At 39.1% G+C, this 27,010-nt stretch overlaps 1 protein-coding gene and 1 non-coding gene across 2 annotated transcripts in view; one reads left to right on the forward strand and one right to left on the reverse strand.

Annotated features, from left to right (window-relative positions):
- Nucleotides 1-27,010, reverse strand: part of INO80 (INO80 complex ATPase subunit) — a 102,330-nt gene that overhangs the window by 58,431 nt on the left and 16,889 nt on the right. Inside the window, exons 9-23 of the mRNA XM_004380644.3 lie at nucleotides 24,433-24,628; nucleotides 23,483-23,550; nucleotides 22,453-22,662; nucleotides 21,897-21,977; nucleotides 20,942-21,037; nucleotides 16,031-16,090; nucleotides 15,476-15,618; nucleotides 14,161-14,245; nucleotides 13,445-13,562; nucleotides 12,008-12,093; nucleotides 8,838-9,005; nucleotides 8,443-8,576; nucleotides 7,032-7,099; nucleotides 5,908-6,001; nucleotides 4,944-5,115 (exon numbers count right to left, since the gene is read on the reverse strand). Coding sequence (XP_004380701.1) covers nucleotides 4,944-5,115; nucleotides 5,908-6,001; nucleotides 7,032-7,099; nucleotides 8,443-8,576; nucleotides 8,838-9,005; nucleotides 12,008-12,093; nucleotides 13,445-13,562; nucleotides 14,161-14,245; nucleotides 15,476-15,618; nucleotides 16,031-16,090; nucleotides 20,942-21,037; nucleotides 21,897-21,977; nucleotides 22,453-22,662; nucleotides 23,483-23,550; nucleotides 24,433-24,628 — 1,779 coding nt within the window. The remainder of the gene's footprint in view (nucleotides 1-4,943; nucleotides 5,116-5,907; nucleotides 6,002-7,031; nucleotides 7,100-8,442; nucleotides 8,577-8,837; nucleotides 9,006-12,007; nucleotides 12,094-13,444; nucleotides 13,563-14,160; nucleotides 14,246-15,475; nucleotides 15,619-16,030; nucleotides 16,091-20,941; nucleotides 21,038-21,896; nucleotides 21,978-22,452; nucleotides 22,663-23,482; nucleotides 23,551-24,432; nucleotides 24,629-27,010) is intronic.
- On the forward strand, nucleotides 6,590-6,663 carry TRNAT-AGU (transfer RNA threonine (anticodon AGU)). The gene has a single exon. It is a non-coding gene; the product is annotated as a tRNA-Thr (tRNA).

Raw genomic sequence — 27,010 nt, forward strand, 5'->3', positions numbered from 1 at the left:
GTGTCTGACCTCCGCTTCATAGGAATCAGCCTTGGGCTGTTGATCTTGATTTTCCATCCTCCTTGTGAAGTCAGAGGAGGTCAGAGGCCACCCCCGTGCCATTTTTATAATTCGGAACAACAACACAATAAGAAAAATATCATAGAAAATCAATAAATATAAATAAATAAATGCCACAGAGAAACAATCAAGGGACTTGAACAAATGTTTCGTAAGAGGTTATCCAGACCCCAGTGAGCATAAGAAAGGGTATCCAGTATCATTGTTTATGAGGGAAATACAATTTAAAACCACTATGAGAGACCACTACACAGAAGGGCTAAAGATGTTCCGGCAAGAATGTGGAGCAACTGGAACTCTCATACGATGTTAATGAGAGTAAAAACTGGTACAACTGCCTTAGAAAGCTGTTTGGCAGTGTCTGTTAAAGATGTATATACCCTATGACCCAGCAATTTTACTCCTAGATACCCCCCCCAAAAATGTGTATGAATATTCACTAAAAGGCATGTACAGTAATGTTCATAGCAGCACTATTTGTAATAACAAAAACTGGAAACAACCCAAATACTTGCCTACAGTAACTCTTGGGGGGATCAGAGAGGAAGAGTGGCTGGAAGTGGGCACAAAGGGGCTTCTGGAGTGGAGTTCTGGTCATGTTTTGTGAAAAGTCATCAAGCTGTATGTACAGTTATAATTTGTGCACTTTTCTGTACATATGTTAATATCTCAAAGGATAACAACAAAAAGGGCTTTAAAATATATTAATATATATTAAGAGTGCATTATGCCTATTTTTTCTCCCTGTTTCTGTAATCTACTTGGCTAGTCATCTACTAAAGAAGGAAAACAAATGGATCTGAGAGAATCACTTTTTCAGTATGGTTTTTTTTCCTATCCCCTCCAAGTTTTAAAGAGGACTCCACATTGATACACTGGCCCTTTTCTAATCTCTCAAGACTTTTCTTTTCCTTCCTGGCCTTCTAATTCACCATAAAAGTAACAGCAAATACTCCTCAGTATTTTTAGAATACTTACTTAAAATAGTAAGAATAGGTACAAGTCTGTTTTCTGTGAAAATAAAACAATTTTCTCTCTGATTTCACAGTAGTTGGAATCCTATGTAAGCAAAAGGGTCTCCTGTAAGATTTGTAATTGTATTAACAATACTAGAAATATTTTTGTAGACCCCAAAGGCAGAAATGAAGTCATACCAGGAATGAAAGGCCACAACTCACAGGCACAGGAATTTATGCCACGTAAAGCAATACAATGAAAAAGAACCCAAGATCTTGTATTTAAAACTAGTTGAAGAATTCAAACATCAGCACAATAGATAACAAATATTAAAGTCTCAGCACTGCTGTCCATATTTGATGGGTTATATTTTTTTTAAAGGCTCATTTTTATCAACCATATTTTTTTTAAAGCTGCCAATTTGCAGTATCAGAGTAGACTATGAAATTTGAAAGCCTGGCGTGTATGTGTACGCTAATATATAATGTCTGTCTTTACTACATACTCTTAACTAATGAATTTTGGAAATCTGTTCTAAAAGATTAGGTGTCTGAAATTTCCTTTTCTACTCTTAAGTGAAACAGACAAAACCTATGTTCTTGAGACAAATGTTTCTTAAATAAGAAAATTCATGGGTCCCCCAAAACACATTTAGAAGTCTGAAGAAACCAGTGTGAGAAACAGTGCACAGGCATGATAGTCTATTCTAACAAAGCCATTCTTGGGGGTTAGTTCCCATAATAAACTACTTGCTCATATTTGAATCAGTCGGTTCTTTCAAAGTTGCTTATCTTTATTTATGTTCCCTCTGAATCCAGGGATTTCACAGGCACGTGTCAAAATGTACTAAGGCATGGATGGACCTGCATTGCTAACTACACATCAGGGTAACTCTACAATGAAATGTGTAAACTGCTCTCTGACCAGCTTCTGGACGTGCTTCTCATATTCAGGAAGTGAGATTCCTTAAGTCCCCAAAGGTCCATTTCTTTCTTTGCTGACTATTAAAAAACCAGTACAGAATCTTTTACACGGTGATTCTCTTTATCTAGTCCTCTGGTTATTTTAATACTGCATGGTCACCCTGTGCTGTGTTTTTCAAACTGTAAGTTGCGTAGGCCAGGAAATCATTTCAGTAGGTTACAACCAATACTCTTAAGAAATTTAATAAAAGAAAATCAGAGTATACTGTATATGAGAGTATGCATTATTTTGTGAATATTTTGTTTTAAATATGTACGTATGTACGTATTTTTATGATGAGCTTTCAACTACCCATGGCCCACTGGCTCAATGCCTCTACATACATTCTAAACTACTACAAGAAAAATGTCTATCTACAATAAAGGGAATAAAATTAAAGCAGAAATAGAAGTGACTCTAACTTCAATTAAGTATACTTTCAACTGGACTAAACCAAAGCTAAGAAGTCTCTTGAATACAACCAAACACTTGGAGGGACAGAGTAGCAGGGGCGGGGGTCTGCGGACTATGCTTTCAAGGGACATCTAGGTCAATCAGCATAACAAAGTTTATTAAGAAATTGTTTTGCATCCCATTTTGGTGAGTGGCATCTGGGGTTTTAAAAGCTAGCAAGCAGCCACCGAAGATGCATCAATTGGTCCCAAGTCACCTGGAGTAAAGGAGAATGAAGAACACCACAGATACAAGGAAAGTATTAGCTCAAGAGACAGAAAGGGCCACATAAACCAGAGACTTCATCAGCCTGAGACCAGATGAACTAGATGGTGCCTGGCAGGGAACACAACAGACAGTCCCTGATGGAGCAGGAGAAAGGTGGGGTGCAGAACTCAAATTCTAGTAAAAAGACCAGACTTAACAGTTTGAGACTGGAGGGACCCCAGAAGACATGTCCCCTGGACTCTCTGTTAGCCCAAAACTAAAACCATTCCTGAGGTCAACTCTACAGCGAAGATTAGACTGGACTATGGGACATAAAACGATACTCAGGAAGAGTGTGCTTCTTGGCTCAAGTAGATACATGAGACTAAATGGGCGGCTCCTGTCCAGAGGCGAGATGAGAAGGCAGAGAGGGTCAGGAATTGGTTGAATGGACACGGGAAAGCCAGGGTGGAAAGGAGGAGTGTGCTGTCACAGTATAGGGAGAGCAACTAGGGTCACATAACAATGTGTGTATAAATTTTTATATGAGAGACTAACTTGAATTGTAGACTTTCACTTAAACTACAACAATTAAAACAAAAAAAAAAAACCACATGCACTAAACCGGAGGAAAAAAAAAGGATGCTTTCAGATCTCACTACTAATCTCCTTACAGCATATTGCTCACATCTGAATTTCTTAAGCAATTCATTAATTGCATATAAGGATCTTAGCAGGTACTCTGAACACACCACTGTATTTTCAGAAACAGAGAAGGATACAAGTAATAAGTGCTGCATATCTCCAAGTGTTAAACAAGATGCAGGCATAACAAATACCTGGGAGAATGATGCTTTCCTATACCAAAAACAGACATAGTAAACAAACTACATTACTAAATTTAGGGCTTAAGAGAAGGAATCAGTCTAAGGGAGGTTAAGGAATTCTTCATCAGAAGTACCAGTATTCTCAGTAGATGCATAAGAAACCTTTCACCAGTAGGAAGGCATCCTGCCACACTGACATTATTTTTAAAACGCTGGAATCTAACTCTATTTTCCTTTTGCATTATTGGTCCTATCTCCAGAGTCCAAAAAAGTACATGGACCATCAGCAATGCTCGAGAAACCAACCAAGAAAATGTAAGAGAACAGAATCAGCCAAAAAACATCCTACCTTCCAAACATTTTATCTAGCTAAAGGGATCTAACATACAGACTAAGTGTCATTCCTCTTCTTAAAACTCTCCAGTGTTACCCATTCTCATTCAGAATGAAAACCAAGTCCTCAGCAACGACCTATGAGGCCCCACATGATCTGGACCTACATCTCTGACCTCATTTCTTGTCACACTCACCCTTATTTACTCTGCAATAGCCAACAACTGTATGAAAAAGTGCTCCACCTCATTACTTTCCACGGACATACAATTTAAAACCACAGTGAGATGTCACACAAATTTATAAAAACAGCTACGATTAAATGATAATACCAAGTGTTAGAGAAAATGCACACTGGTAGTGGGAGTGTAAATTCGTAAAACCACTTTGGAAAAATGTTTGGGAGCAGCTATTAAAACTAAATATACATATACCTGATGATCCAGCAATTCCACTCCTGGATATAAACCCCAAAGAAATTACCTAGTGCTTACATCCACCAAAAGACATACACAAGAAAGTGCACAGCAGTTTTATTCATAATAATCACAAACTGGAAACAACCCAAATGTCCACCAATAGAACAGATAAATTATGGCTTATTCAGATAGCAGAACAGTTCACAACAATAAAAAGAACGAACTATTGCTATATGCAACACGGATAAATCTCACATACATAATATTGAGTAAAAGAAGCTAGACACAAAAGAGAACATATTGGATAATTCCATTTATATCAAGTTCAAAAACAGGCAAAAATAATCTTTAGTGATAGAAATAGAACAGTGATTACTTTTGTCTGTTTTGAACTAGAGGTATTAAATGGGGTACTGAAAACGTTCTGTATCATTTTTTTTGACTTGTGGTAAATACACAGGTAACAAACTTTTAGCCGTTTCAACAATCTTCACATGTACAGTTTAATGACATTAAATACGTTTATCAATTAAATAAATATGTTTCCCATGTTGTTCACGCAGGTATACATTTATGGAGCTATACAAATAAAATCTGTGCACATTCCTGTACGTAACCTGTAACTGAACTGGGACCTTTATGGCTGCATGAGGCCATCATTTACTTTATTACTACTTTTACTGAGTCAAAGAAAAGGGGGGTTTATGCAGAAATAATTGCTTACCTTTAACAAAGGGCAGCTGCAAAGGTTGGGAAAGGAGAGTGGAAAATTAACCCCAAGAAGGAAATCCTTGTTTCTCAGATATCTCTGCTGGCTCTCCCCTTCTGGCTCTCCCCAGGAGCGCAGTTGATGGAGCCTGTAGGAGGCTTTCAGAGACAGGAAAAGAGCTAACCATCTGAAACAAACCACAGCAGACACGCTTATTCAGTGCTCCACGGAGGCTGGCGGGTCGTTCGCAGCAGTGAGGAACCTTCCAAGGTCGTCTGTCATCACCATGTCTCTTTTGCCAAGTACTGAGCACTTTAGAAACAGCTGCCTCGTTCTTACTTTCAGATAAAGCCGTTTCACATTTCTGTCCCATAAATTCCGTCACTGGCACGACTTGATTTGCTGCTTGGTTTCTACGTGAGAAACCTAAAATCCTTGGTAAAGCTCCTCTCACTACTGAGGAATATTCAACTCTATCAGAAAAACTCTATCATAGAAAACATCTTTACATGAGGGAGACAGGCTGTCCTAATGAGGTCACTCTTTACTATAAACACAAAGTAATAAAATAAGTTAAAGCCATCACGTCAGAGAATAAGAACATAGGACTAAGTTGCCCAGAACAACGTTTAAACAAGTCTATGCTGCAATCACCAATAACTAAATGAATCACCAATCCCCTTTTGTCCTGTGGAAGCCAGTAAAACTGAAGACACTAACTAGAAATTAGAGGACTTGAACTGGCAGATATATGGGAGAGGAGTCCCAGTGGTTTTTATTGAAGGTATATCATGAAATGCCACACAACTGTCAAATTATAAAAGAAGCACTATTCTCCTATAAATAAATTTTATTCTTAACAACAGAAGAAGAATGAGAGCCTCTCTGAAATGATATGCCATAATATTCAGTATTTAACTTGACACTATTCATTCTCTGTCCCTGTTTATTTTCCTCAAACAATAAGCAAACTCCTCACCTGGCCAAAAGTCCCTGAAGCATGAGGTTTGCCATTTCTGCTGGAGATACATCAATAAATCGAAGGAAAGAGAAACAGCTTTCTTCGTTAACACCTGGAATGTCAAACAACAAAGTTAAATACAAAGCCAACGAAGAAGCAATACTCAAGTCTACTGAACTGCTGAAGTTATACCTAAAAACCAAAAGACATTTATATTCTAAAGAGTCCCACCTAGTCACTCTGATGGAAGCTACGGTCGTTATCTCTGTACTGCAATCACAGGTAGAAGAGGCAGGCCTATGAGATATGGCATACATAGGCCAGAGTAGAGTTGGTTCATCAATTACCTTTATGGCTTTTGGTTCCTTGGCTAACTGCCCTCTCTTCTTAACATGCCAGTACAAATAAAAAGAAAGAACAGAGAGACAGAAGTGAAAGATCCCCAACCTTGGCCTCAATACTTTGAACAATGTTCGAAGTTGAGTGTTCAAAGCTGAGTAGTTCCTTTTCTGAGGCTAAGGAGGAGGAAACCAAGTCCCTAGTTAATAACAGAGTCCTGCATTGACTTTGTCAAGTTTCAAGGGTAAGACACTCTTAAGAAGAGACAGGTGTAAAATGAAGATGTGGAAGGTCAATAAAACCATTTTCTATTGCTTCTTGTTAGAGCCACAAATCACAGAGCCTACAGATGAAGAGCGCTGGTGCCGTGGCTTAGCTAGTTAAAGCGCCTGTCTAGTAAACAGGAGATCCTGGGTTCGAATCCTAGCGGTGCCTCTACTCAGCTGCGAGGGACTCTTCCATTTGGAAACACTGGTGGCGTAGTGGTTAAGAGCTATGGCTGCTAACCAAAAGGTCGGCAGTTCGAATCGACCAGGTGCTTCTTAGAAACGCTACGGGGCAGTTCTACGCTGTCCTATACGGTCGCTATGAGTCAAAATCGATTGAATGGCAATGGGTTTTTTTTTTTTTTAATAGATAAAGATCACTAATTTACTTTAATCTTAGTAAGATTAAGACTTTATAAATAAAGGTCTAGCATGTAGGCAAAACCACTACTAGTTCCAAATCAGTTACTCATCAAAAGAAAAAGCACCCTGGTAAATCCTTGATATACCTTCCTTCCCAAAGATCAAGACACCTACCTTTTCTGTGAAAGAGAGACTGCTGGATATAGTCTGGTGCAAATGGAGAAAGAAGAACCCTTAACCACCTGCAAAATAAATCCAAACAAAATATAAATATTAGGAAGTTAACTAGACCAGAGGTTCCAAATTGAAGACAATCTTTTAGATTTGAACCTGTTTTTACCTTTAAGAGTTTAAAGTAGCTGCTGTCAAGTGACCAGGCAAAAATTGTGGCATAAATATCAGAAAGTAGTAATGCTTAATAAGGGTGTATGTATATAAGGAGATAATACAAGTTCCAGGCAGTCCCATTTTACTTCAGAGAACCACCACTCCAGCACTGCGAAGAATCATACACTATTTTAAGCAAAAAGCACGGCAGCTCAGGTCGACCTCCCCCTGCTCATCCAGGTAAGAATTAGCCTGGTGCTATCACAGACAAACAACTCTTAAAATTAAACCTTAGAAACATGTCTCAGTTTCAGTTCCATTAGGCTAAATATTGTTGATGATTATTTTGACGGTACTGTTTTCAAACCTTCTAATCCAGTGTTCTCAAACATGGGTGTGTGTAAGAATCCTCTGGGAGCTTGTTAAAAAATCCAGAAGCCAGGACCAACCTAACTCTGAGGTGTGGAGTGGAATGGATGTGGTCTCTAACGTATTACCTGTCACAACCACTTCACCTTCACCAAATCTGTATTCCTAACTCTGGAACGACTATGGAGTACTCTACTTCAACTCTCCAACAGCCTCAGAAGATAAACTTGATTATCTGAAATCCAATTAGTTATCTAACAAATGCTATTTCAAGGGCAAAATAAAGCACTTCTGACCATAAACACGGGTAATATACCAGCTGTCCACAAATGTCATATATTCATGTACACAGAACCAAGTCCTTGATTATACACCATGAACCAATTTCCATACTGGGGCAGAGACATTTGTCATTCTCTCTTGGTGTAAGTATACATATTTGCATACATGTGCACACTCCTAATTCAGAAAAGCTAAGAAAAGAAGATGATAACTGAAAGTGGACAGAGCCTTTAAGGCCATCAAATTAAACCCCTAACAGTGCTCAAATTCCCACCACAAGATCCCTCAACAACAACAGTTATCCACCCTTGGCTTAAATACCTCATTGGGAAACTCAGAAAACCTTTCACTAAATTTATGTACTAAGACACAAAAACCCAAATTACAAAAACATTAATATGGTTTCAAAAAATGAATAACCAAACCCATAGTGACCCTACAGGACAGAGCAGAGCTGCCCCATAGGGTTTCCACGGAGCGGCTGGTGGATTCGAACTGCCGACCTTTTGGTTTGCAGCCACAGCTCTTAACCTCTGCACCGCCAGGGCTTCTTCTTATGGTTAACAGACATTAAATTAATTAAAAACAGATAAACAGATTTACTCACCTGTCTCGTGAATGGTTGAAGACCCTGATCTGTCCATGACGGTACATAAACTTTGAAATGTGGTATGGCTTTAAGGAAATATGAAATGGAGACCATGTTTCTTGCCGTTCAAATAACTCTGGGTGATTACATACCTAAGGCAAAGAGAAATGGTAAGACAACATTCCCCAGTGCAGACAGCACTCTGTGAAATGATGGGGGATCTCAAATCCTGAATGTTTACCTTTGTGAATGTATGCTTTCCCATTTTCATCTCTTGTTAACAATACTGCTTTTATTAGTTCTTCCTACCATCATAACAACAACGGAGCACTGACATCCTTCATTTATTTGACATTCAGGATAGAGCCTTTCTTTTGAAGTGGGCTAATACAGTCAGCTAACTAAGCTCTCACCTTCCTGAACTGCATGACCAGGTTCATGAGGCTGCTGGTGGTGTTCTGTGCTTGCTGGGCAGAGCCCATAGAAGACTGCAGTAAATCCTCAATGGAGATTTTGTTCTTCAGTGCCTGATAGAGCAGCTTTTGTCGGCTGGTCAGTTGGCAGTACATTAGAATCTCAATCTGAAAATCAGTAAGAACAATTATATTTGGAAACATAGTTTGTAAGAAAGTTGAAAACACATGTAAACCAGATTACCGAGAAAATACACATATGTGAACTCGATTTCTCTATAAACCTGTGAATGGATAATCATACAGAAGATGTTCTTTCCTTGACCCTCTTCCCCTGTCACTTTACATGTTCTTCCTGGGCAATCTCTTTCATTTCCTATAGCACCAACCACCACAGTGACTTACAAAAACATATTTCCGAACATCGCAGCCCCATACTTTCAACTACCTACCATAACAGTGCCACTCAAGAGGGTTTATAGCAACTGCATATGTGACACAGAAGAAAAAAAACTTCTCTACAATTTATTAAATTGGTTAATGGCATTACCATTCACTCAGCTGCCCAAAGAGAAAATTCAGTCAGCTCTTATTTTTCTCTCTCCCTCGCACCTCATGTTCTATCATTTCCTAAATCGCTCAACTCAACTGGAAATTTACCTCTAACTACCCTCTTTAAAGTGTTCAAAAGCAAAGATGTCACTCTGAGGACTAAAGCATGCCTGACTCAAGCCATGGTATTTTTAATTGCCTCCTACGCGTGCAAAAGCTGGACAATGAATAAGGAAGAGCAAAGAAGAACTGACGCCTTTGAATTATGGTGTTGGTGAAGAATACTGAATATACCATGGATTGCCAAGAACAAGGAACAAGTCTGACTTGGAAGAAGTACAGCCGGAGTCCTCCTTGGAAGAGAAGATGACGAGACTTCGTTTTTTGTACTCTGGACATGTTATCAGGAGGGACTAGTCCCTGGAGAAGGACACCATGCTTGGTAAGGTAGAGGGTCAGCAAAAAAGAGGAAGACCCTCAACAAGATGGACTGACACAGTGGCTGTCAGCAATGGACTCAAACACAGCAACGACTGTGAGGATGGTGGACTGGGCAGTGTTTCGTTCTGTTGTACATACGGCTGAGTCGGAACCGAATCTATGGCACCTAACAATGACAACTCTTTCTGATCATTTACACAGCCCTAATGCAAGCCCCCATCACATCTAGTCTAGATTGCTATTATTTCTGGGTCTACCTGCCTCCAATCTCTCCTGGTTCTAATATACTTTCCACACAGATCTTATGAAGTAATTCAACCGCTGAAATATCTTCAATGGACACTACTGTCTTTAGTAAAAACACTGAAACTTCTCACTTAAGTATAGAAGATCTTCCATAATCTAACCTACCCTTATTGGCCCATCTCATTACCACCATGCCTTCCTAAACAGCTTAGCCAAAATGGTCTGAATGGTGTTTGCTAAACGTGCTACAGACTTGAACTCTACTCTACCTTTGTTCATGCTGGTCTTGTTGCCTGGCACCTCCTTTCCACCATGTTACCGTACTAAATGCCAAGTCATTATCTAAGACCTAGTTCACATGTCATTTCTGCTTTGATGCCTTCTCTAATCTTCCTTGGCAGAATTACTCCCTTATCTCTATTCCCATTATAGTTCATATAGACAATCCTTGTATCCTCTATCACACAATGTTATAGTTATTTATGTATTCACCTGCCTTGGAAGCTTGACTGAAGCCTAAAGGCTGTATGTTTATGTACCAGTGCTTGGCAGGCAAGAAGTGTTCAATAAATGCATATTTTTGACAGATAAACGATCAGAAACATTAAATGATATTTAAGAAATTTATACTCTGCACCATGCTACATCTTCTGATCATCTATTTATCACTAGATAACAGAAATTATGATATGCTATTATTTTTTCAAAACATTTTCTAATACAAAGGCCTCAAGGATTCACTTTTTAATAAAGTGTTTTCCTTCTATCAGGTACATCTGTGTCATACCGCTAGTTAAAACATTAGCCAGTTTCATGAAATAGTCATCAAGACTTAAAAAAAAAAAAATTCTGTTTAAGCACAAAACAAAGGTACACTTCTGCTCCTCTCTCTGAAGTAGATGTATAACCTCATTACAATCTTCCAAACAGAGTCATCAACTTCAAGGTGACTCAGCTTCCTGGACAGAGAAGAATCACCTGAAACTATCAAGAATCTGGCAAGACATCCTACAGGCAGACAGTAGAACTGTGAGAACAGGCGGAATCTGTGAAAGATGGGGGGAAACCCCCGAAGAACTGGGAACTCAAGAAAAAGAAGAAAGAAAAATGGGGGAAGGAATCACAGGTGACGGAAAATTACAGCAGTCTGGGAAGGATTCCAAAAAAGATATTTAGAAACCAAAATTACTGGCTTTGTATTAAATAAAGAGAAAAAACGTTACAACCTGAAGCACATTAAACTTCTAAATCTAACTTTCGGCAGAAATACAGGAGACGGGGATATGTTAGACACCATGACAACGATGCAACAGAGAACTGCAAGGGAGAAACAAGGGAAGGATTAAAGAACACTTACGAGACACACCACCCACACGCTACATGGGGGCCTTGCCTGGATCCTGATTTCAACAAACTTGTAACTTTAAAAAAGAAAGATACACACACAAAGGGATCTCTGAGTAATGAGCAGACATGTGATAATGTACTGTCATTAGTATCTTTTTTAGTAGGGGCGTTAATGGTTTGTGGTTATATACTTAAAAAAAAAGAAAGACGAAATATTTAGAGATAACAAGTGAAAATATTTACAAGTGACATGACATCTGGGATTTCCTTCAGAATAATCGGGGGTGGGGATGGTCATGAGTTGATCACTATTGAAGCCACGAGATGATGGGTACGAGGGAGTTCATTACAGCAGTCTCTCTACTTTTGTAATGTTTAAAATTCACCATAAAAAAAGTTTAAAACAACAAGAAGAAAAAATGCTACTTGACTGACTCATTGTAAGTACTCTGATGCACTCAAGTTTTAAAGGTCTTCTCTCAAACTCAACTAAACAGACATTCAGGGAATCTCTCCCCTCTCCCCTCCTGAGTCCTGAATCACTGTCTATTCACGCTCACCCTCACAAGGTCTTCTCTCCTTACCTTGTCAGACAGCTCATTTTCCACATCTTTCTTGATTCTCCTTAGCATAAACGGCTTCAGGATCATATGCAGGCGGGAGAGCTGATCTGAAATGCCAGGAGGCATTAATTTAACATAAACAACCAAACACAAATACCACGCCTCACGAAGCCCTCAGAACACCTTCTGACTCTACAACTCTCTGAGAGATTAGAACGTAATCTTTTTCCCAAGTAGGAGGAATCCAAGGAATGTAAATTTTCTACAGAACTTACTGCACAGTAAGTTAGGCAAATGCATTTGACTCTCATGTATTCAGTGTGAACCAACAAGGACCACTATATTTTCATTAGAATTCACTTTTACAGTGTTTCAGGTACATTCTATCAATAATGAGATTCTCATACAGGTCTAATGCAAGGTATCTGGGACTCCAAGTTATTACCCAAAAAAATCATCTTTCAAAGGGTGTCAACAAATTAACAATGTATAGTATAAGAAAAAACTTAAGGATTTTTCTAACAATAAGTAGATGTCACTTTATGGCTATGTAATAAGCACCTCAGAATTCTCTTAAAATCAGTCAGATATTATTCAACAAGTTTAAAAGTATTGATAAACAAGGTTAAAAAATGCTTACAACAGAAACAAATCCTAATATATATGGAAAATAACAAAATGAACCTTCTAATATTTTCTGTTTTTAATACAAGAGAAAAGCCATTCTATAAAAACATGATTTTGATATGAATTTCAAGATCTATTTGGAAAATGGGAACTCGCAGGCCAAAATGTAGCACTCTTGAACTCTGCCTGTTCTGCCTTGATAAATAGTTAAGACAGGACCAGCATCATCCACATTAATCTTTTCTTGACTCGTTTACAATATATACAGAGCACGTAACAATCATTTCATAAGAGGAAAAAAACGTTTTCCCCCAACCCTTCTCAAACCCGTTGCCAAGTTGATTCCGATTCATAGTGACCCTACAGAACAGAGTAGAACTTCCCCAGAGTTTCCAAGGAGCGCCTGGTGGATTCGAACTGCCGACCTTTTGGTTAGCAGAAGTAGCTCTTAACCACTACGCCACCAGGGTTTCCCGACCCTTTTACGTACACACACACAAAAAAAAACAAAAACCCAAACTCGTGGCCGTCAAGTCAGTTCTGACTCATAACGACCCTTCAGGACAGAGCAGAACTACCCCACAAGGTTTCCAAGGCTGTAATCTTCACTGAAGCTGACAAACTGCCACCTCTTTCTCCCACAGAGAGGCTGGTGGGTTTGAACCGCTGACCTTTTGGTTAGCTGCCGAACACTTTAATCACTGCACCACCAGGGCTCCTCTTCTATGTATACAGGGGAAAAGAGTCCTCACGTAGAAGGAAATACACAATTATTTAGTTGCCTACACTGATAGGTAGGAGAAAAGTAAGAAGGATTGTAACAGTACTCACTCTCGTCAATGGCAGATTTGTTTTCGGCGTGGCTCTCAATGTCCTTGGAAAACCATTCATTAAATTCCTCATGTGAATCGAACAATGTTGGCATAATGAAATGTAACAGAGCCCAGAGCTGGAAACAAAGCAACAGTGAAACGGCTGTGTGGCCCCAAGAAGGGAGCGTACGAGAATACAGGAGGGTGTGGAGAGAAAGTGCAGTATTTCTCTGTGTCCACGTGTATGAAACAGAAAGGGACTGTATCAGCTATGGGTGCTTTCACATTACAATGGCAAAACCAAGCACTTGCAACAGCTACTAGGTGGGCGGCAAAGCCTCATTATTTACTATTTGGCCCTTTACAGAAAAGGTCTGTTAACTCCTGTTCGAGATGATCAATTATCTTTTCAAAAAGGAAAACTACTCTCAGGATTAAGGAACACTACCTTTCAACTCTAGTACAGAAACATCTCCGCACTGATGGGCAGTCTTTCTTGATGTGGTCACCATTTATTACATAAATACAGAAGAATAAAATAATTCATGGCCATTATGCCAGGGAATAAGAGAACGGGACTGACGGCTAAAAGAGCACCTAGGCAAACTATGCTCACATTCCTCCTTCCTTTTATGTGGGGACTATGATTTGTACAGAGGAGGAGCACTCCAATCTTTGCCACAGAACCCCTCTGTTTAATACAGACGTAATCCTAAGGCCCTGACTAGTGCCTACCTCCGCCATGGTGTTCTGAATGGGCGTCCCAGTTAGCAGAAGCCGATTCCGACACTGGAACTGCAAGAGGATCTTCCAACGAACACTGTCCAATAAAATGAGTTACAAATTCTAAGTTAGCAGTAAATCTTTCATTTACCTACAGAGAACCAATACTTCTAAAAATGCTTTCTGAAAAAAGAAAACAATGACTCAGAAACAAGTATTTCACCATGTACACAACTGAAAGATATTATTCAACAAGGCGGAAGACAGGAGATTTAGGCAGATCTGACTCCTCTATACTGAAAACATGGCGTAGCCATGACTCAGAACTGACATGACGCAACAAATAACAACAACTACTGAAAATATGGTATTAGGGTTTAGGAAAACACAATCCCTCCAACAGAGTGGAGTCCTTTCTGGCTTGACAGAGTCCTCTATTATCTTTGGTCAGTTTGGTTAACATAAGCCATTTAAGCAGAAGCTAGTTGTCTGTAGTAGAAAGCTTTAAAATTATTATCTGTGTGCTTCCACACTTAAAGCTTTGGAGGGAGCAGTGGAAAAAGGGGGAAGGGTATGAGAATATGAAGTGAGTCTTTACTGCTCCTGGCCAGACATGTCCTCCTTCAAAAGAGAATAATATGGAGCAATGCCTTTCAGAGGACAGGAAGCTCCATGGAAAATACCATCCTGCCAATGAACATCAACCTCTAAAAACCACCATGAGCAGCCAAGAGTTAACATAAATAAATCAAAGCTGAGGATTTTTTTTTTTTTTTTTTTACAGCCAAGCCCTGACTTACTATTCAGTCAGACCTTAAAGATATTAGAATATTTTAAACATACTTCATTAAAAAATATCACCTCTAATTACAGGATTCTTGGAGGTCTAACAACCATCCAGGGAAGGGGGAAAACCCACATAAAACAGAAGACTCTCCAATCCACACCATCTAACTTTCTACTTCCTACTCAGATCTCCTACCTAAGAAATAATCTCTTAAAGACAGGGCAGAGACCTCTTCCGGTACAGAAATTTTCTTAGAAGAAAAAAGATGTATCAAAACGTTATAATTATTGAGTAAGGAGGTAGAAGTCAAGAAAAATCCTTGTATTCTAAGCATTAACATTTGTGTCCCAAGAAAAATGCAAAAGGGAATTTTTGCCTTCTGTTCAGGCACATGGCTTATGTGGAGATTACGTAAAGCCATATTCTGAAACCTTCCCGATCTTCATACACACACGCGTGCACTGTGTGCACGTGAATGATGTCATTTTCTGGCCCCAGACTATGGAGTTTGGTTACTGCTACTACCCTGCCTCAAGTTACCTGGAACTGCTCTTGAGTGCCTGGGCCTCATCCAGGACCATGTACTGCCACTTGACCCGCTGGAAATACTTTACATCCTGCACTACCAGCTGGTAGCTGGTGATAACCACGTGGAAGGGGGCATCCTGAGTGTAGAGGGTCTTCTGTAAATATAAAAGGGAGAGGTGAGAAAAAGACACCTGACAATTCACAATAAGGTAACAGGTTATGGGCTATATTTTCTAGGGCCAAGTTTAAGACAGCTCTAACAGTGTGTTTCTCCCACATGGCAGGGAGCTGTGCAATGAACAGAACCGTAACTATGCTTAAGTAGTCATCTTAATCACAGACTATGCTAAAAACTAGTCCTCAGCTTATTATTAAAGAAACTTCATACTGGACTTCAAGTTCAGTTGATTGCCAGTAAAATGAAAAGCATGGTATCAGAAGGAAAAAACAGGTACCCGTGCTCAATGTCCAGAAACATATGTACAGATAACTTGCAGGTTAGAGCTTGTTTCAAGGACGTGGAGAAACACTAACCACAGGTGTGTAAATGCCTGTGAGCGAAGTTACCTGGCTCCAGAACCTCCTGATGACTTTTCTATCGTGAGGATTTCCCCAATATGGAAGCACCTGGGAAAAAGCCAACACGCAGATTATTTTCCACTAATACTCTTAAAAGTATCACCACAAATATATTATTCAGAATCATTTTTAAAAAGCAAATAGAATAACTATAGGAGTTCCTCTCCTGTCAAGGGTGGTCTAACCAATCCTCCTGCTGTCCATGTAAAAACACATGCACACACACAGACACCTGTTTGAAGGCATCAGAGATCTACTCAGACAATGAAGCATTATGAAAACAAGTTCCAGAAAAGAAAGGAAGCCAAGTGAGGTAAGTGTAGCATTTAGAACACTTTTTCCCTGAGGATGACTGTCCATTTCACAAGTTCTAGTTGAGAGTCTAAGAAACTGAGCAGAGTTTTTTAGAGACACAGGGCCCACAGGACAAAAACTGTACTTCAAGGAGGAGAGACTCTGGTAAAGTGGAAGCAATGTGACTTCAGAGACAAGGTCATAAAAGGCACCACCTGCCACGTCACGAGGACCTCTCCTGCAGAGAGGACCATGTGACAAGGAGCCAAGGCCTCCTGCCAACACACATGTGACTGAGTCATCCTGGAAGCAGATCCTCCAACCCCAGTCAAGTCTGCAGCTGCCTGCAGCCCTTGCTGACATCCTGACTGCGACCTCAGGAGAAGACTCGGGATCAGAACCAGGCAGCTAAGCTTTTCCTAAACCCCTAACCCTCAGAAACTAAGATAATAAATACTATTTTAAGCCAGTAAACTCTGGGGTAGTTCACTGATATTCCACCCAAAGGAGGGAACAATAAGAATGACATAAAAAGCCAATAGAATGTTATCTTCAAGGTGCTGAAGAAACTGCCACCCTAGAACTCTATATCCACCAAAAACATCCTTCTGAAATGAAGCTGAGACGGACGTCTTCTAACACAAACCTAGAAAAACCATCACCAGCACACTCATGCTAACAGAAATACAAACAGCTGTTCTCTGAGCAAAACGGAAACAATTCCCAGATGGAACCTCAGACACGTAGGGAGGAATGAAGATCAATGAAAATGGTAACATGTGAGTAATATAAACAAACCTAAATAAATGCTAATAATAATCATGTCTCATGGGGTTAAAAACATTAAAAAATACACAAAAACAACAGCATGCAGTCTATAGGAGGGGGAATGCAGTTAAAATGTACTAAAGTCCTTGTATTGTCTGGAAAGTAGTAACAGTATTAATTTATATTGCTTTTAAAAAGTCCACGATGTACATTGTAATCTACAGGGTATTTACCAAAGAATATATAACTAAAGCTAAGAGGGAGTAAAATAATAAAATATAATCAATCCAAAAGAATACAAGGAAAAACTGAACAGGTGAAACAAGTAAAAGCAAACAGCAAGTCAGCAGATTTTAAACGAACACGTCAATAATTACATTAAAAGAAAGAACAAATACTCCAAATAAAAGGCAAGAAATACACCTTAAAAGTAAGAACAGAGAAAGGTTGAAAGTAAAAGGAAGGGAAAGACATCATGTAAAAACTAACCAAAAGAAAGCGAGTGTATGTATTTAACAGCAGAGAATACGAATTTTAAGGTAAAGTCTTACAGAGGGCAATTTCATATTACTAAAAGGTTCAACTCACCAGAAGATAAAATAATTCCAAATTCGTATACATCTAATAGCCTCTCTCTTTCTATATATATATACCGCAAAAACAAAAACCTCATTGCCATTGAGTGTATTCCAACTCATAGTGACCTTACAGGACAGAGTAGAACTGCCCCATAGAGTTTCCAAGGAGCAGCTGGTAGATTCGAACTGCCAACCTGTTGGCTGGCAGCCAAGCTCTTAATCAGCGAGCTCCTGTATATGTATGTGTGTGTGTGTACACACACACATATATAATATACACATACACATAGAAACTAAACGGACAGGAGGAAAGAGAAATGAACAAATTCATAATCATGAAAGACTTTAACACAGACAGTGAAAGGAAAGGCAGACAAAAATAAATCAGTAAAGATACAGAAGAGAGCTGAATAACCAATCAGCAAACTTGACCTAACCACCATATATAGACTACTTCACTCAACAACTGCAGAATACACATTCTTTTCAAACACTCGCAAGACATTTACAAGAACTGGTCATATGCTGGGCCATAAAAACAAGGCTCAATAAATTTCAAAGGATTAAAATAACAGGTATGTTCCTTTGTCAGAGCAGATTTAAACTATAAAATAATAACAAAAAGATACCTAGAAAGTTCTCCTTTTATTTGGAAATTAAGAAATATACTTCTAAATAACCTGTGGATCAAAGAAGAACTTGCAATGAAAGATAGAAATTACTTCGAACTGAAAGACAATGAAAATGTGACACATGAAACCTCTGAATGGCCAAAGTCGCGCTCAGAGGGTAATTTACACCCTTAAATGCATGTATTAGAGAAGGTGGTCAATCAACAATCTCAGCTCCATCGCAAGACATCCGAAAGGGAAAAAAGTCTACAAGGAAAGTGGGAAGGAATAATACAGATAGAGCAGAAATAAATAAAATAGGAAACATGTAATAAATAATTAAGAAAGCCAAAGTTCATTCTTTGAAAAGACCAATAAAACTGATAAATCCCTGGGCAAGACCAACAGAAATAAGAGGGCAGAATAATCAGTTTCAGGAATAAAAAATGGCACATTAACTATAAAAAAAAAAAGTAAATCACATTTCATGTGAAAAAAGAAGTCAGAGGCACTGATCATACACAGAGTGTTACTCAGAGTACTTGCCAAATAAAACTTTCATGCTGTTATCATCAAAGATCTAAGTATCTTATGAATGTTAGTGAACTATAAACCTGTGTAGAGTCTACATCTGTGTTCCACAGGAAAGTGAACACATTTTTGACAATCTAAAGGAATAATAGGTGCCTGGGTTGTGCAAGCAATAAGCAATCAGCTGCTAACCTAGAAAGACTGGCTGTTTGAACCCAGCCAGTAGCACTGCAGAAGACAGGCCTGACGATCTGCTTCTATAAAGATTACAGCCAAGAAAACCCTACGGAGCAGTTCTACCTGTAACACAGGAAGGTCACTATAGTCAGAACTGACTTCATGGTTTAACAGGTTTGGTTCTGGTTTAAAGGAATAACGGCAATATCAATGGATCCATGAGCAGGGGTCAGCAAACTTTCTGTAAATGGCCAGACAGGAAATCTTTTAAGCTTTGCAGGCCATATGGTCTCTGTTACAACTACTCAACTCTGTAGTTGTAGTGCAAATGAAGCCATAAATAAAACATTAAAAAAGAGTGTGGCTGTGTTCCAATATATATGAATTTGAATTTCATATAACATGTGTCATGAAATATTCTTCTTCTGATTTCTTTATCAGCCATTTAAAAATGTAAAAACCATTCTTAGTTCAGAGACTGTAAAAAAAACAGTGGCTGCTAAAACTGGCCCATGGGTCACAGTTTACTGACCCCTAGACTAGAGCCACCAGGAACTCCACGGGAGAAAGATGTGGCCATCTGCTTCCATGGAGATTGACAGCCTTGGAAACCCGATGGGGTCCCTATGAGTCAGAACGACTCCATGGCTGTGGGTGTTTTTAAACTTGAGTACCGAAAGGAAGGTTCAACATGTAAATGAAGGCTCAATTTCAGGCTCGGATACAAGGTCAAAGGAGTGGTGCCAACACTACACGCAATACCACAGTGCCCTCTACTGGCCAGCAGAGGAACTACCGAAAACTTAAGCGGTTTGGTGGAAATTTTTAAGACTGTATTTTCAACTTGGTGATTATTCCACATGTACTGAACATTACACGAATGGGAGAAAAAGAAGATACGCACACAAACACCAAAAAAAGAAGAAAAAAGATGGTGATCTCCACATTCCATACGGCCAACAACTGAAGAGACTATATTGAGCGAATCGCCTCAGAATGATCTCACCTTCTCCGAAGGCGAAAAGGAGTCAGTCAAGTTAAGCTACAGACATAATGTGCCTTGCGAACAGTTTCTAAATTCGCAGGTCAGCCACAAAGATGGAACCAGAGTCATAAAGCTGCCCCAAAGTGGAATATCCCAGATACTCCTATTCCTCACAAAGCCAGGAGAAGACCTGCCTCCCACCCACTACATGGAGCCTATGACTGTTACGGAGACCCCAAATCACAGAGATTATGGCGACATCCCCTGATATATAACCCCCATAAAATCCACACCGTGGAACTTCATTATCACTATAACATATATTTAACTCATTTTCCCTTTTTACTTGCATAACAATTTAATAAATCCCACTCATTCTTTTGTATCTCTATAACCTTCCATAATCAACTCCTGTTCAGATCTTGTTTGTGTCTTACTGAACGTGATGCAATGTATTTACCTGCTGATTAACTCCTCCCTCTGAACTAGTTAAACCAACTTCACGTCACCTACCTTAAACCTTGTAACCTGCACTGAAACTAAAGATCTGGCTTCGGAGAATCAAGAAAATGGGTCATTTATGAATATATTTGGGGGGCAGAAGGAACAATGCCATAAATTTAGAGGACATTTGACCTGATTATGCGATTTGCCGAAATCTACGTTAAATCAAGATAGATACTTTCCATTATGACAGACCAGGAGCATCAATTCATACGGCCTAATGCAGCAAGGCACTCACCGTGGCTTTCCCACTTATGAAATATAGATACACTATGCTCCCTTCTTGCTCCTATCAGTAACTTTTATAAGAAATGTATGCAAAGTATTTTGGAAACAGCATAAGAAATTTAAAACTATTATAAGCAATTAAATACATCAGTGGGGCAGCAAAAGAAGAATCAGGAAATTTACTTTAAAGAGCAACAGAACTTTTTGTTGGGTTTATTTTTACCTTAAATTTAGGAACAAATCTAGTAAACTCTTGGTGCCAATTGTTAAGTGTAGAAGCGGGTGAAATTATTAAGAAAGGTCCCCAAATGTTCTCTCTCTGCAACAGAAAAAAACAGGTCAGGCAACTGCAGGAAAACTCAAAATATTTAATTCAAAATTCTAATTAATGACTAAAGCAGTTTAAGAATAGGTATCACCTTATAGCAAAGGAAATTTTCACATCCAACAATATTCTATGTTAATAACAACACAGGCAATAAAGCTGCTCGCATACATCCCGAGAAAAAATACCCAGCAATTTCTCCCTCCTCTGACCTCTTTCAGGTCCTAATTTAGATAATTCTCAAAGCACTTATGACACACTGATTTATATGTGTTATTTTCCCCTATACTAGATTATCATAACAATTTTACTATTTAACTGGCATAGAGTTTTTGCTTTTTTTTCAAAGTGCTTTTACACATAATTTCTCATTTAATTCTCACTAAGTTCCTACAAGGTAGATACCACTCCAACTTTACAGAAGAGGAAACTAAACCTCAGATAGTTAACGAGAAGTCAGTTCAAAAGAGGTTACCTGACCTGCCCAAGTCCACACTGCTAGTAAAGGTAAAATTGAGGGGCGGAGCCAGCTCTTCTGACCTTACTACAGTGCCCCGGCCACTACACTGGGGGTTCTCAATGAGGGAAGGGGGCTCAAGCCACACATGCTCAAAAACTGTCCTGGCCCTGGTGAAAACCAAAGTCTCGCACCATACTGTCCCCTTGTAAAGGCCTTGAGGGCAAGGATCAATCCTACTGTCTTCGAATGCTATAGAGCCTAGCTTAGTGCTTTGTAAGTGAATGACTCTCAATAAATCACTTGCTGAATGGCTGAATGGTAAGTATACAAATATTACTAGAAAATAACCTTAGGATCTAGAGAGAGAAAAATGGAGAAACTGCATCTACCCACCTCAGCCAGATGGGCCAGGAGGGCAATGCTCTGTACTGTTTTACCAAGGCCCATTTCATCAGCAAGAATGCCATTAATACCCTGGAAAAAAAACAAATATGTCAACACCTTCTGCATTCCATCACACAGTGTACACCCCACTGCCAAGAGAACTGACCCAGATGACAGGTTTGTTCAAACAGAACTGACTAGAGATACCCAGCCTCAGCACTATTATCCACTGCCAGAATGATTCCTTCTGCCAACTCTATAGCTACAACTGTGAACCATAATATATGGCAGGAGCAGGCCAAGGGCAGTTCTTCTGCTAATCTAACCCAGGCACAAAAGCAAACAATCAGGTTTACCAGGACCACCTAAGAGAAACTATATACATGATAGAAATATTCTCCAGGTTATAAACGTAGGCATCCTTCTGCCTCTTATCAAAGAATAAGGCTTTTAAAGGGGCTGAAATTAAAACACTATCTTATGCTCATTTGATAACTCCTCTGAGCTGATGACCTTAGGAAAACAGTTAACAATCGAAAGAGAGTGGGTATGACCAGACATTCACCTGTTCATAGAGATTGGCCAACCAATTCATGCCTTTCAGCTGATAACCCTTCAATTTGCCATTAAAAATCGTGGGCTGTGGAATATCCTCGCCGGCCCGGATCGATGGGTTTGCCAGGCTGTAACTCTCCCCAAACCCACTGCCAGACTTGTTTGCTGCCCGTAGTGCAGCTGCTCGGCTTTCTTTTGCATCTTCATCAAATGATCGCGTCTGGAAATTTTAAAAAATTAGAACAAAAATGTAAGAGAAAAACATATTAAATGCAAACAAAATCTCCAATGACAATATTTGTATCCTGTGCTAAGAAAAATAACTGGAACAAAATGTCTGATATAATCTGATAATGTAACGTAATATATATAAAACATTATATTAAAACACAATTCTAATATAATTTAACTAATATAGTAATTATATTAGAATATATTTTTTTGATGGATATACACTAATCCATATTACTACATTAACTGCTTCATCAAGGAATTCGTTAAAGATTGCTTGGTTGGAATTGTGGGCGAAGGCCACATTTGTGTCTATCCTTGTTCTGGACTCTGTCAAAGGTATATAAAGGCTTCTATGCAGTATAGTAAACTGTGTTTTCTCTACTCATTCAATCCAACTGCAAAGTTATTTTCGATTTCATTAAACATCTCTGTATCATGACTCGGAGAGCAAGCTATTGCCAAAGTGAGAGAAAGCAGTAAGTAACTTAGCAGTTTTCTCAAGACATGATATGACTCTCTTAAAAAGCAAGAGTATGCTGTTTTTCACTAAACAACTATGATGAATTTCATACTATATTACCCATCATGACTCAAGAGGACAAAAGAATTAGGCAAACTGACCTAGCCTCAATTCAGCACACTCCTAAAGCTTAGACAAGCCCCCACCCTATACACACTCACATACACGTACACACGTTGGTCAATGCTTTTAATTGAAATGTGACTGAGACAAAAGAAAGGCCACCTAAGTAAAAGGCTGTGGGGTATGTTCAGAGCCAATCAGTCTCTCTGTCTGTAACACTCACCCGAGCTTGGTGGATATGGTAAGCGTTTTCAGCATTCTTCAGCGCCTGGGCCTTGAAATGGTTACTATCTGAAAAGGAAAACTTGTACATTATCACGTTTTGTCAGATGATCGCCTTCAAACAAGTAATTCATACCAGCATATGAGGATCTTGACTCCTCTAGTCTCCTTATTTTTAGGTTCACTGGGGCTGGGGGTGGGGATAGAGGCTCAAATTCTTTTACTGAGTGAGGTGAGGAGCAGGAAGTGTAATGGAGGCAGAGGACTGCCACCATCTCTAGGAGCCAAAGGCAGCTCACAAAAACCACAAGGGGACTTCGCTCTACACTTTCCCAGTCCTGGGTTTTTCCCACGAAGCAAAGCCAACACCCAACACAAACGAGACAATGAGGAGTCCAAGTTTTGATACACTGATGCTGGGAGAAACTATCCAGCTGAAGATATACAGACATGTGTAACCCTCAGGATACGGTGAAACACTCCCTTCCCCTTGTATTCCTAACTCAACATGATCTTGATCACTATTCTCTGTTAAACTCCTCTCAAACTTCACCCTAGTTCTTCTCTTCCCTTGTGGTCACAAAAATGTCCAAACTGAATAGTTTTTCTTATGCTTGCATTACCACACGTTTTTATGCGAGAGATGATTTTCTCTGCTGACACATGTTCGCTTAATTCTTCTAATTCAATACTTTCTATTTCTACCAGCAAAGCAAAACATAAAAAAAAAAAAAAATCCCCTAACTGGCAAGATCATAACCATATCCTTTCCTTTTCAAGTTGTCTAACAAAACCGATTTCATATGCTTGTGTTATATACACACACTTTCCCTACTCCAATACAATAAATCCCCCTTTTCTGATCAATAGTGCCCATCAACAGAGATGAAAGATTAGGAGTTAATCATGTGTACAATCTTAACTTCCTTTAACTCCTGGTTCATGACTCACCATAATCCTCTTGTGTGATGTTAACTACCACACCTCCACCAATGTCAATTTGTCTCTGAGTAGAACTGTCTTCCAGTTTTCTTAGGATTTCTTCCTGGATCCCATCATGACCCATGTCTCGTTTGCGACTCATGAAATGGGCATACAACTCCGTCTGGGTGATTAAGAAGTTCAATTTTCGCTGTTGTCTCTTGGCCTGAAGGAGAAAAACAGTTAAAAATGAAAAAGAGCCAAATCATCAATTATATCCAGGTAGTAATCAAAAGAATTCAACAAACCTATATATAGTTTGCATATAATTCCTTTACAAATCCTTTACACCTTTATAAGGTAAAAATTGCTAATGAACAATTTTATCATAACCAAGTCAGTGGTACTAAAAGCAAGAAATAACCCTGATTTGCAGTTTAATGATAACCTCTGTTTTGCTCTCCATTGCAATACGAAATCTCTACTCCATCAGACTTGTCTAAAATGCTTTTTTTCTTTGCTAACTACTCCTTTATAACAGAACTGAGACAAAAACTAAATTCGAGCAACATACTGTGTTTCATAACCTGTGTAGGAGATACATGGATATCGTTTCATCCCTTTCAAAATGTAAATGTGTCAAATACTCTTCTTTATCACCAAAACTCAACATAAGTGAGTAGGAGTTATAAAATACTCCGAAAGTCAATGCAGGAGATATCTGAGAAAAAGAGGTAATCAAAGGAAGAAAGAATCCCAAGAACAACCTACAACCGATAGCGCATTTATAATAAAGATAAACATAGACCAAACACCCACACACCTATACACACACACCTTTTTGAAACGTGGGAAATATAAATTCAAAGTGACTCTGAAATAACCAAATAAGGAAAATAATCATTCACTCAATAAATGAAATCGTTCAAGATAAACAATAAAATGAGTAAACAAATAATCCAAAAGACTGTACTATACGATAAACAGCACATGTTTTACATACCAAATTAAAGAGTCATTATTTTGGATAATTTTTGTAACTCATATGAGGTACAAATAATTCAACCTTGATCCACCTCCTCAAAAGAAAAATAATAAAACAAGGAACATAGCCAACAGATACATGAGGAAGTGTTCGTGATCACCAGCTATTAGAGAAATGTAAACCAAAACCACAATGAGATACCATCTCACCCCGCATTACTGGCACAAAACAAAAAAAAAACAGGAAATAACAAATGTTGGAGAGGCCGTGGGGAGATCGGAACTCTTATGCACTGCTGGTGGGAATGCAAAATGATACAACCATTTTGGAAAATGATATGGCGCTTCCTTAGAAAGCTAGAAATAGAAATACCATATGATCCAGCAATCCCACTCCTAGGAATATATCCTAGAGAAATAAGAGTCGTCACATGAATAGACATATGCACACCCATGTTCATTCCAGCATTGTTCACAATAGCAAAAAGATGGAAACAACCTAGGTGCCCATCAACGGAGGACTCAATAAACAAACTATAGTACATACACACAATGGATTATTATGCAACGATAAAGAACAATGATGAAATCTGTTAACCACCTCATAACATGAATGAACCTGGAGGGCATTATGTTGAGTGAGATAAGTCAATCACAAAAGGACAAATATTGTATGAGACCACCATCATAAAAACTCATGAAAAGGTTTACACACAAAAAGAAACAATTTTTGATGGTTACGAGGGAGGGGAGGGGTAGGGATGGAAAAACACTAGACAGTAGGTAAGTGGTAATTTTGGTGAAGGGTGAGACAGTACACAATATTGGGGAAGCCAGCATAACTTGTACAAGGCAAGGTCATGGAAGCTCCACAGACACATCCAAACTCCCTGAGGGACCGAACCGCTGGGCCAAGGGCCGTGGGGACCATGGTCTCAGGGAACATCTAGCTCAATTGGCATAACATAGTTTATAAAGAAAATGTTCTACATTCCACTTTGGTGAGTAGCGTCTGGGGTCTTAAAAGCCTGTGAGCAGCCATCTAAGATACTCCACTGGTCTCACCCCTTCAGGAGCAAGGGAGAATGAAGAAACTAAAGACACAAGGGAAAGATTAGTCCAAAGGACTAATGGACAACATCTACCATGGCCTCCACCAGACTGAGTCCAGTACAACTAGATGGTGCCCGGCTACCACCACCGACTGCTCTGACAGGGATCACAATAGAGGGTCCCAAACAGAACTGGAGAAAAATGTAGAACAAAATTCTAACTTACAAAAAAAGATCACTTACTGGCCTGACAGAGATTGGAGAAACCCCAAGAATATGGCCCCCGGATACCCTTTTAGCTCAGTAATGAAGTTACCTCCGAGGTTCACCCTTCACCCAAAAGTCAGACAGGCCCATAAAACAAAACGAGACTAAAGGGACACAACAGCCCAGGGCAAGGATTAGAAGGCAGGAGGGGACAGGAAAGCTGATAATAGGGAACCCAAGGTCGAGAAGGGAAAGTACTGACATGTCATGGGGTTGTTAACCAATGTCATAAAACAGTATGTGTACTAAATGTTTAATGAGAAACTAGTTTGTTCTATAAACCTTCACCTACAGTACAATTAAAA

This window comes from Trichechus manatus, unplaced genomic scaffold (assembly GCF_000243295.1).
Source record: "Trichechus manatus latirostris isolate Lorelei unplaced genomic scaffold, TriManLat1.0 scaffold00076, whole genome shotgun sequence".
In the NCBI taxonomy this organism is placed as follows: Eukaryota; Metazoa; Chordata; class Mammalia; order Sirenia; family Trichechidae; genus Trichechus; species Trichechus manatus.